The following is a 12497-nucleotide window of genomic DNA, read 5'->3' on the forward strand; positions in this document are numbered from 1 at the left end:
CTGGACAAACCAAAGTTTAACATGGCAGCCACCTTCCAGAATTCTCCTGATGCCTGAGGTCCAGCCATTATTTGACTTCTGCATTTATTCCTGGTTTCCTGGCAATTGTGCACATTTATAGACTAATGAATGGTTTTAGAGCCAGGAAATAGAGTGAGTGACACTTTTCCATTCCTTAAAAAAAAAAGAAAAAAAAAAAAAACAAAAAAAAAAACCATGATTATTCCGAACCAAACAAAGAAAGTCTTAATGTTGTCTGGTTTAAGTATAATTAGCACTGCGTATAACCTCACTGTCACAGCAATAATTTCTGAGTTCTTTCATCTGCCTTCAGGAATCAGAAGCAAGTCAGTGAAACATGGTGAGAAGAGGTCATATAAAGACAGGGCTCACAGTCTGAAGCTACTTCAAAATACAGGATTGCATCTTTTTCTAGTAAATACATGGTATTCTTGTTGAGTATGTATACATTGAGTTAAAGAAATACAGTTGGATAATCCTTTAACAGAAATCTTCACAGCCAAATGTGTCTTAGAGTTTAGAATTCATTAAATGAGAGATCAGCAAAAGAAATTCCAGAAGCACGAAAGCCAGAAAGAGTCAGATAATAAATGTTTTCAGCTTTGCAAGACATGTGGTCTCTGGAGCAACTATTCAGCCCTGCCTTTGTAGCACAAAAACAGCCATAGACAATACATCAATAAATGGGCATGTTGGGTTGCAGTGAAATTTTACTTACCAAAAAAAGGCAAAGGGCCAGATTTGGTCAACAGGCTATGGTTTGCTGACCCTTGTTTTAGCTTTAGAAAGGCAATGTAGTACAAATTTATATGTTTCTTTATTTATAAATTTATGTGTACAAATTTATATGCATTTCTATATACTAACAGATATGTGTGTACAAATTTATATGTATTTTTATGTGCAAGTATATACATATTATAGATAGATATGTACATTAAAGATACATATAAATTTGTGTGTGTGTGTGTGTATATATATGTATGTATATGCCCAATGAGCATACACATCATTGATACACTTATCAACCAACATCTTTGTTTCAGCAGAAAAATACATCAATATTTATAATAATTTGAGTGAAAAGATCTAAGCAACCACACATTGCTTGGTGTGTATTGCTTGGGGACAATTCTCTGCCACCAAATAAATTTTGCCACCAAGTTTACATGTAATTTTCAACTTTCAAAGATTTTTTTTTAATCGCAAGAAAAGGGATTATGGACCCGTACATACTGTTTTCTTGAAGTGTTTGAAATTGTTAATTTTGTACTGAAAAATTTCATGCAAGAAAAAGTAAATACACGTGGTCTTGGGGGACAAATTTTATCCATTAGTAACAGAACAATATTCTCAGAAGTTAGCTTATGAACCAAGATACTCACCACTCTGGGCCAAATTATCACTTAGAAGACCTCATCTAAAACAAAATGCTGGTGATACATTTTTGAGACTCTTTTTAAGTTCTAGAAGTTTCTTTACGTTAGACTTATATACTGATTTTCCTTTATTAGTCCATTTTGCCTCAAGTGACCTGTAGGATTCCAGGAACCTAGAATTAATTCCTGTGGCTATTTTGCATGTCAGTGACTAGCATAAATTTCACTCACTGAATATTTCTACTCTATTCTGCTGTGAGTAAATAACTACACTTTTCTTATCTGCATTGTTGTCATTGAGCCAGCGTATTCTCCTTCCTTAGGCATTTAAACTTTTACGAATGAAACTTTTACAAATGGCAACTGATGCATAAGTATTAGCTATTCAGGCTAGCATTATAGAGGAATGCCAAATATAACATCTTTCGGGCTTTGCCCTCATTATAGTATGCTGATAAGCAATCAGATGATAAAGGGCAACATTTGCTACGAATTATACACTGGATGGAATCAAATCATCTTAGAATATTAGAGCTAGAAGAAACTTGAAGGTGACTTCTAGGTCAAACCCTTCTATTTTCAAAGGAGGAAACTGACAATCACTGTGATTGTACATGAATCACTCAATGTTACTCAGCTGGTTAAGAGAAAGAGACAATAGTAGAAGCAAAATTTCTAGATTCCCAGTGTAGCCTTTTTCTCCGTAATACTAGGTTGTTCAGCTGTCAAATACAAACCTAGCTCATGCTTACTGAGTAGCTATGAGCTCTGCATTAGACACCATGCCGAGTATTATGAGCAAGTGTTATACATGGTGTTTATCATCAAGGTAAAGTACAAAAACCTTGGCAATATAATGGAGCCTTTGATAAGTGCAAGCCTTAGGAGAAATATATTGTGTCAGTCTGCTCTAGAATCTTTAAGAGAAACTTCATATAAATTTGGAATAAACAATAAAGGGAGCCAGGTGCTGTGGCTCATGCCTATAACCCCAGCACTTTGGGAGGCCAAGATGAATGGATCACTGGATGTCAGGAGTTCAAGATCAGCCTGGCCAACATGGTGAAAACCTGTTTCTACTAAAAATACAAAAGTAGCCAGGCATAGTGGCATGCACATGTAATCCCAGCTACTCGGGAGACTGAGGCAGGAGAATCACTTGCTCTCAGAAGGCAGAGGTTGCAGTGAGCCAAGATCGTGCCATTGTACTCCAGCCTGGACAACAAGAGCGAAACTCCATCTCATAAAAAAAAAAGGTGGGGGGTGCTTGTCAGATTACTTAGGCAGAAGGAGACAAAAACAAAATACAAACAGGACTAGGCAAAAATTTGTCTTCTTGGCTCACATATCTTAGAATTCCAGGGGTTTAGGTAAGATGTTTCATGATTCTACAATACCGGGTATGATTATAGGTTCCTTGAATAATGGAATAAATCACAATAACACTCAGATATAGAAAAAACAGAACTCTGCTTCTTACAGCTCTAAATTAGTCAAAGGCCACAAAGGAAATTGTACCCAGGAACAGAACTACAGCAAGCTGAGACTGTTGGAGGTAGCTTGCAAATGGAAAATGGGATAGAGATGACTAGGCCTTGCAGGTCTCCGGAGGAATGGATATTTTAAATAATTTTCTAGCCCAAGGAAGTAGGGACTGTTTCTGGGTGTTAGAGATTTGGGGATCTATGGTATTTGGATCTATGTGTACTATAATCCAGGATTATTAAAGCCTAATAAGGGATATATTTGGCATAGAGCCTTAGCAAACTGTCCATGAAGGGGAATTGGAAGTTTTTAGCTGTGGCTGCAAACTTTCGTCAAGATAATGGTTGTGAGATATACCAGATCAACAGGTTTATTATCTCTTGATAACTTAATAGAGAGAGTATACACTTTTTCTAATAATATTGACAAAGGTCCTGGCTTTGACTGCCATTGGTTTCAATTAAGCAATATGCTGAATTCTTTACAAAATATTGTAGCCAAAGAAATAGATTACTGATTGACAGTGACCTGGTCATATGCTCGTTCCTGCAGCTGGAAGGTGGAGGCAATAACTCCCTGACTGTATTGTCTGATGGTATACAGGGAGATGGTTCCTCAAAAGAAAGTCACAGACCTTTTATCACAAGAAGAAGACAGAATTATTGGTTAAAAAAATAATGAATATCCATTAAATAAGTGTACCATGTAATTTATGTTATAAACTGAGGCTCTTTTGAGAAAAAGAGTCTATTGATAATATTGATAATTCTGCCATGACAATTGGATACATGGAAACTGTCCAGTGAAAACAAATATCTATGGTCATGCTACCATTGTACAGTTTTTTAGAGAGATACAGACCCTAAGGAGGAATTCTATATTAATTAAATGCATCTATATAGAGATAATACATAATGCATGTGCACAGGAAATAGATCTTTGTCACAAGATTGGAAGTATTTAGTAGTAGTCTTGTGAGAAAAGGAAGATGAGAAACCTATTGTGTATAGTCTTGAATATCATTCCAAAGACTTTGGATGTTTGTGAAATTGAAAGTGATTAAACTCTCCATTGAATAAACAGGCATAATTGGACCAATCTTTGTTTTAGGAAGAAAATTTTGATGTAACATTTAAATGAGTAGAAGGGACAGGAGATTTAGGGCAGGAAGACTATTCAGAGATCCATTTTTTTTTTTTTAATCTTCAAAGCCACTACTCTGTTTAAAACCTTCATTATTCCTTTCTTGTACTATAAATGTAGCCTTTAATTACTCTGTATAATTCCACTTTTTACTCCATCTCTTTCATTCTCCACGGTGGCCAGAGATATAACGTAAATTTTGATTCTGTTCTGCTTTAAATTCTCAATTATAATCTGAAAGTACAACATTCATATGCATTAACATGTCCTAAACGTCTTGTATATTTCAGCCTCTTTCCCTTTCTCCAACCTTGTCTCATGCCACAGTCCTTCTGAATATCAAACCGGACTTTCTCACATCTTTGAACTTGCAACTCAAGCCTTGCTATAGGACCTGGGCACACTGTCTCTCTTTTGTTTAGGAAGCTAGTCCCATCCTTCCTTCATACCTATCGTAATCCCTACAACTCTTCACTTTTCACCCCATGTACACATACTCTTTGCCTGGCAAAGAGCTACTCTTATTTCAAGCCACAGCTAAAAAATACTAATTGAACTCCACCCTATAAATCTCATACATCTTACATTTTTCTTTAACATTATCATATTTACTACACAAATATTTACCTGTGTGTGTAAGGTTTTTTTGTTTTTGTTTTCTGTTTTCGTTAAATGTCTCTCACAAGACAGCAGTACCTCAAAGGTAGAAATGAAGGAATTTAGGTTCACCATTAACACCTAGTGCCCATTGTCTTGCAAAGAATGTAATTATATAAGGAAACAAATAAATAAATGTTTATGAAAATATAATAAATGAATCAATGGATATAACATATGATCTAATTTATGTAAGGTGTTAAAGGTTGTGGTGTCAAAAGGATTGGAAACATGATGTCAGATATGAGAACATTTGAGAAAGAACATTGACTCAATATATATGTTGACCCCTGAATATTGTTTTTCTTCCTGTGATTTTTATCCTTTGATTAAATTTGGAAAGCATTTAATTTAAATTTTATTTAAATGTTAAATATAATCAATGTTTTTGGTTTAAGATGAAGGAACTCATGACAGAAACAAATGAAAGATTTTTAAAATTTAAAAATACATCAGAGAACTGATAAAAAATTTTATTATTTACTATCATCACACTTAAACTCCACACACTTCCAAAAAATATTTAAGATTTCAATAAAATATGTTTCCACTATGTTAAAGTTTCCAAAGGCTCTTATCACTTGATATATAATAGTTTTATCAAATGTAACCTACTACATCTCTTGATAGAAAAGCTGCAAAATTATACCATAAAAAGTCATAGAAATAATAAAGGCAATAATAGTGGCTGTTTTTGTAAACAATCAACCATACTCTTTTACAGTCATAGAGTTCATAATAAATGAGCTTAATTGTCAAGATTAGTTGCTGAGCCAACCTACATGAGTTGCTACAGAGCATGGACATAGATGAGTTTATTCTGAGCTTATTCTAAGTTTTTATGAGTTTAGGAGTTTTTATGAACTTCTTATTAGATTTCTCTTTGGGCTAAAGGCCAAACTAACACTTTATCTTGATTTCATTTATCACTACGTAGCTTAAATGTCAAAATAAATTAGAGAAAATTATGATGTAACCCCTTAGGAAAAGCATGTGTCATACCTGAAAGATAACACTGCTAGAAATTGATTTCTTGCAGAAATTATGTAGCACAATATTAACTTTATTTCTTGTGATATTAGGACAAATAATGTTTTCTAATATTTGAGGTGTGAATTGAAATTAAGAAAATATGAGCTGAAATTACTGGAGTTTGCAGAACAGATGTATGTGTGGAAAGCATCCATTTAGGTTGGTTTATTCTGGATAATAGTATTAATACTAAATTGAATTAATATGCAGCAAATATATGCTTATTAAAATATTCATGTTTGTACATTTTTCATTTCATGACAATTTTGTCTCTTTCAGACTCTTGAGATACTGACTGGAAGATAGACTTTTTTTTTCCACCTGATTGTATGGGAGAAATTTTTGACCTTAGAAAGTGGAAATGAGGTTGCTATGGAAACTGGTAATTCTGCTGCCACTCATAAACTCTTGTGCAGGTAAAGTGTTCTATTATTATGAGTTTTGATTGATAAATATATTGGCATTGTATTTCTTTCTACGGGTGAAGCAATTTTCAAAATGCACAATTTGTATGTTATTTGAATGACTAAGTGATAATGTTTTGAAGGTAACCTCTATGACTCAGACAGGGAAAGTTTAATCCTTAAAAATGTATCAAATGCCAGTTTTAAATGGAAACTAACATTATTACATTTATAAGTTGTCAAATATGACATTTTTATACAATGTAATTATGTAATATTTAATTACGTAATAATGTAGTATGACATTTTTATAAAAGAATACAATTAAATACTTTTTACCACCAATAAACAGTGAATAATTTTTCTTATTTTCATTATAGTGAAGTCTTTAAAAAATATATAATTAAAACACATATTTTCTTGCATGTTTAGAATTTGATATGACAAAAAAACAAAGCTATATTCGTTTAGAAGAAAAGATGATATGAACTGTTACCTAAGAACTAGAAATAACCTTATATATATTTTCTTTTTAATTATTGCAAAAGAATAGACAAGAACATGTTTTTATGTTCAACTTAAACATGTTAATATCTGTGTATCAGTTAACTTTTGCTTTGTAACAAGCCATGCCAAATGTGAGCATAATAAAATAACAAATAGTCGTATATTTCGTTGATAAATCTGTGTGTTGGCAATTTAGGATGGGCTCAAATGGGTCTTCTTTTGGTTTTGCCTGGGTGCACTGCATCTTTGATGAGTTGAGTCATCTGAGACGTGACTACTCTAGAACATTCCTAACTGAGACAACTGTGCTGCCATGGCTCTGGTCCAAATGTTACCCTCTATGAGTCTGGATTCTTTTATATGGTAACTGCTCAGTGTTTCAAGAAAACAAAAGACAGAAAGATGCAGCATTTCCTGATGCCAAGGCTTGGAACTGCTACATTGCCATTTCTGTGACATTATTTTGACAATTATAAGTCACAAGACCAGTCCAGCTTCAATGGATGTGGAATGATACTACATCTCTTGATAGAAAAACTGCAAAATTTTACCATAAAAAGGCCATAAAAATAATAAAGGCAATAATTGTGGCTGTTTTTGTAAACAATCAACCCTAGTCTGTTACAATCATAGAGTTCATAATTACTGAGCTTAATTGTCAAGATTAATTGTTGAGCCTAACTATATGAGTTGTTACAGAGCATGGACATTTATTAGATCATGGGATTATCAAAGAAGCCTCTCTTCTACCATGCTATGCTTCTTCCCCCCGACTATGTGATGATAGGTACTAGTGAAGTTTCACATACTTATGACAAAGCAGTAATATATTGAGAGACATGCAGAAATAAACATAATAATTTACAAGGCAGAAACACAGTAATTGCAAAGGACATATATTTTATAGCAATCCTGAGAAACAGATATGCTGATCTTAAAAGGAAGGAGAATGCTAAAATATGCAGAAATCAACCAGGAGATTCAGAAAACCACATAAATAAAAGCAATTTTACCACTAGCAAAGCTAACAGCTAGAAGTGCTATAGTTATATTTACTCAAAGTGATTACAGTATTTTCATTGGTGACACTTCTAGGTCTCTAAAACAAAGATTTGGGGTTAAATAATAATGTATTCTTTTTTTGATAATAGATTAAGAAAAGACAGAAAAAGTCATCAAGATGCCCCCAAATCATACATGTATGAATAAGAATTATATTCCTACTCTTAAGTTTCATCTTCCTGTCAAAATTCAACATTAACATTTTGCCCTTTAAATATGTATATTGAATTAGCATAGGATCTCTAAAAGACCTTTCGTGTTAAATTGAAATAAATTATTATTCTCAGAACACATATCAAATCTGAGAAACACTCCAGCTCTTATATTAACTTTTATTTATCCAAATTGGATGTGATTCAACATGTCCTGTTGCTTTATTCTAATGGGTGAAATAATCATATACCCTTGGTGCACAATTTCCTTGTGAAAGAACAGATTGGATCTATTTTTTTAAAGCCATAGCTACTTAAATAAGATAATCTAAGCTAAACATTGCCCCAGAGGTAAGGATGTTGATAATGATATACACAAGAGAGTATTGCTTTAAATGTGTTTGTTTTGTTAGAGATTTCGTGGTGTGTCTCCCTATTGGCAGATACTATTTTAGTTTAGAAAATTAGATTGTCTGATGATAGAGTTCTGTGACTATGCATAGTGATAACATCTTGTTTTTCCAAAATATACTTTTTATTCATTCTGAAATAGCAGCAAATCTTTCACAATTACTTGCTCTTTCCTTGCTATTTTAATTGTTATAATTTTTCTAAAAGGTTGATACTTTAAATCTCCCTAGACTCTAAATTAAAACTTAAAATTTTTTGACAATCTCTCCTCTCATTTTCTAAAACTTAACTGCAACTTCTAGTGCCTTTATAGACATTGGCCTCACAGGCCTTCGAAATGAAACTTAATCCCTACAGTCATACATGATTGATTCTGGGACACTTCTAAAGTTTTGAGTACTTAAAAATTTGATTGATCTATTTTAGTATTTTTAAAATATTAGAAGAAAACCAAGGCACATTTAATTAGGAAATACAGTTACTAATTGTATACTTTTTAACTGTTTCATTGATATGCATGACAGGATAAATAATGACCCCAAATATATCTAGGTCCTAATACCTGGAACCTGTGAGTGCTACCTGATACAGTAAAGTGGATTTTGCAGATGTGATTAAGTTAAGGATCTTCAGATGGGGAGATTAATGGCCCTGGATTATCCAGATTGTAAGAAGGAGGCAGAGTTAGACCTGACAGAGGGGAGGCAATGTGGCAGCAGAGCAGAGGGAGATGTGAAGATGCTGCACTGCTAGACTTCAAGACTGAGAAAGGGATCATGAGCCACCGGGTGTGATGAAGGAAGCTCTAGATGCTGGGAAAGGCAGGGAAAGAGATTCTCCCCTCGATCTATGGAGGGGGCATGGCTCTGCCTGCACCTTGTTTTCAGCCCTGTGAATCCCATTTTGGACTTCTGACCTCCAGGACTCTAATATGTACTGTTTTAAGCCATAACATTTGTGGTAACTTTTATAGAAGTCATAAGAAACTAAATTCCTATGTTTCTTCCTCACTATGCTTTAAGCTTCCAGATGGCAGGGACTATATCTTGCTGGTACTTGGTAGGGATTCCATAAATATTTGTTAAATGAATGAATTAATTAATTACCAAAAGTTAATGATGTTGGTCCTATTTATGTTATCATAGTAGAATAAATTTAGTCATATAATATCCTCTGGGGAACTGTTAGTCTGGTTCATTCCTTTATGGTTGCCAGTGTGTATTAAAGTTATGGTCGTAAGTTTCTAGAAGTAGAATTTTAATGACATTTTAAAAGTTTTAAATCATGCCCTATTTGAAACTCTGTGAGGGTGGGAAATTACATCTGCTTTATGTTTTACTGCTTCTCCATCCCCTAATACATGGATTCTAAATATTTGCTAAATGAATAAAAGAAAGGTTCATTCACTTCAACAAATATCAAAATTTATTATAAACTATGATGTGCCAGGCAAGGAGCTTGGTGTTGACCTTCAATAATAGGTCCATGGGTTCCTGCCCTCTTCAACCTGCCAGTCTAAACAGGGAAACCAGCAAGTAAGTCCACTTCAGTGGAGATTCTGCCCCTTGTGACAAAAAAGTTCTTCACTAATACAAATTAGAAAATTTGGTTTTGAGGTTGAGTTTGTAACAGAACTCTGCTGGGATAAATGCTTATTCACTACGGAAAATGAGGAAAAGAGCAAATAAAGGAATTATAAGAAGCACAATAATTCCTGGAAGGAAAAAAAAATCAAGAGGTTTCATATAGACAAGAACGTTTATTTTCGGCCTCAAATTTACATATCTTAGAGTAGAAAAAATATATCAATGAGATAATTTGGATAACCAAATTAATATATGGAGAAAAATTTATAACTGCAGGTTTATTTTTTGTCCTTGTAGACAATGCACAGATTGTTTTCATGAAGAAATATTTGATTTATTTATTTACTTACTTACTTATTTATTTTTTGAGATGGAGTCTCGCTCTATTGCCCAGGCTGGAGTGCAGTGGCACCATATCAGCTCACTGCAACCTCCACCTCCTGGATTCATATAATTCTCCTGCCTCAGCCTCCTGAGTAGCTGAGATTACAGGCATGCACCACAACACTGGGCTAACTTTTTGTGTTTTAGTAGAGACGGGGTTTCACCGTGTTGCCCAGGCTGGTCTCAAATTCCTGAGCTCAGTCAATCCACCTGCCTTGGCCTCCCAAAGTGCTAGGATTACAGGCATGAGCCACCACACCCAACCCAGAAATATTTTATTTTTTAATAAATACTAAATAATGTCAGTAACGGGTAGAAGCTGAAAAACCACATAGGGTCAAATTTTGTTGACCCTAGAATGTCACCTGTATAAGAAACCCAAGATTAACTGATGTGATTAACTGTCACATTTTCCCACAGTGAAAAATTCTCAGAATGCACTAGATGATTCTATTTTATTAAATCTTTCACCTTACCATGGTTTTTATGTAAAATTTGAGAAATATTAGACAAATTTCAAAATTTAAATTCCTATCTTTAAAAATTTGATAATTATTAAAAATGTTTAATAAATACTTGATGATAATAGGTTGAGTCGTGTGCCATATCTGTTGTTATGAGTTAACCAGGGTTAGAGACAGCACAATTTTAAATGTGTGGACTATTAGAAGCTCTGCAGTCCTTAAGAAGAGTGTCAGTGAGTGTCAATGGCTGCTATTATAGATCAAACATAATAAATAATAGCAGAATACTAGTTACAAGGAATGTGATTTTCCTGACATTCAGTATTCATATAGTCTTAAGAATTTCTGCCTAATGTATTCTCTTTTGACATTGTTATTTTAACTAAGTATTACCATTTAAATGGTAGTTTATAAAACGTTCACTTGGTTCATAAATATAACCACTTTTTTGTCATTTGTGTTTGTTTTGCCATGGGTTAAGGACTTTTATATGTATTTTATGAAATTATGGACTGAATACCTATTTGGTTAGTTCTGAAGAAGTACCAGTTATTCAGTAGGAGACTTGGTTTTGTCATGAAGAAGTGCAATAATTCAAGAAAGTCAACATAGAACTAGTCACATTTATTGGCAGAGTAGAATCAAAGCCCTCCTTGAGGCATTCTAATTACTGTATTATGCCAACAGGGCCTAATGAGCTAGTTTCTCCTACTGTATTAATTACTCTTGAAGAATAAACTGAGACTCAAAATTATAATAAGTCTTTGCTGCCATCATTTTTATGTAATGTTTGCTGACAAATGTGGTTATATTATTTTCAAAACTTCTCCCAAAGTAGTCTACTTTTAACACTAAGATAAAGTTGTTTTTAGGGCTGATACCAATAAAGAAAGAAAAAATCCTGGCAGGATTTTTACACAGCTTACTGCTTTATAAGTAACACAGCCTGCAAGTGAATCTGGGAGGAAGTCTACCTCTTTCTAAATACTCAGTCAGGCACCTAGGAAAAAGGGACATTGGAAAGTATTTATGATTGCCTGAATTTCACTCTATTTCAAACATAGCCTTTTATTGAATTGGGAGCCAGAGCAAATGAACTACCTGAGAGAGAAAACCAGAAGAATGAAAATATTCACTATGACCAAGATTTCTTCAAAGACAACGATGTATCACACAGCAAATCCATGAAAATTGGCAGGTGTAATAAACCTGCTTTGCTCAAGGATCCCAGAAGCACATAATGGATATTCCTTTGGGTCAGAGTGTGAATGAATATTGAGTACATCACAACCCACACTCTGCCTACGGTCTTGTTCAGATTTATTGTTAGCATAATAGCACCTTTAGGAATGGAACACCGGGCTATATTTTTAAGCCAAGTGACATCTTTGCAATTTCTAATAGAAATGGTCCAATTTAGAAATGCTGAAAACACCATTTTCATGCAGTGCCTACTGATAAAGGTGGTTATATGATTATCAAACCTTCTTCCAAAGTAATTGATTCTTAAACCTTAAGTGAAATTGTTTGTTAGGACTGATAACAATGTAGGAAAAAAATTACGTTTTGTCAGCATTGGGAGGAAATGATTGGTATGCAGACTGGCACGCTGCAGGAAATGTAGGCTCTTAGTTGAATGGAATGTGAGTAATTGTGTTTTCACCATGAAGTCTTTGAAGAAGAGGGTCAAGTATTCTATGGAAGTGGTAACACCAGGTCATGTTTTCACTTTAAGGGTACTCAAAAATAGCTATGCCACGACTTGAAAATAGCATGGAAGGATTCATAATATTTTTCTTTTTCTTTTTTT

General features: G+C 33.9%; 1 protein-coding gene across 2 annotated transcripts in view; it reads left to right on the top strand.

The window, feature by feature from the left end:
• The window catches only part of CNTN6 (contactin 6), a 342993-nt gene that overhangs the window by 51560 nt on the left and 278936 nt on the right, over nucleotides 1-12497 (top strand). Inside the window, exon 2 of one of the 2 annotated variants that reach the window (XM_011986118.1) lies at nucleotides 5997-6133. The exons of the other annotated variant lie outside the window; for it this stretch is intronic. Coding sequence (XP_011841508.1) covers nucleotides 6079-6133 — 55 coding nt within the window. The 5' untranslated portion in view covers nucleotides 5997-6078. The remainder of the gene's footprint in view (nucleotides 1-5996; nucleotides 6134-12497) is intronic. 2 annotated transcript variants of the gene reach the window in all.

Source organism: Mandrillus leucophaeus, unplaced genomic scaffold, assembly GCF_000951045.1.
Source record: "Mandrillus leucophaeus isolate KB7577 unplaced genomic scaffold, Mleu.le_1.0 Scaffold1078, whole genome shotgun sequence".
Classification (NCBI taxonomy): Eukaryota; Metazoa; Chordata; class Mammalia; order Primates; family Cercopithecidae; genus Mandrillus; species Mandrillus leucophaeus.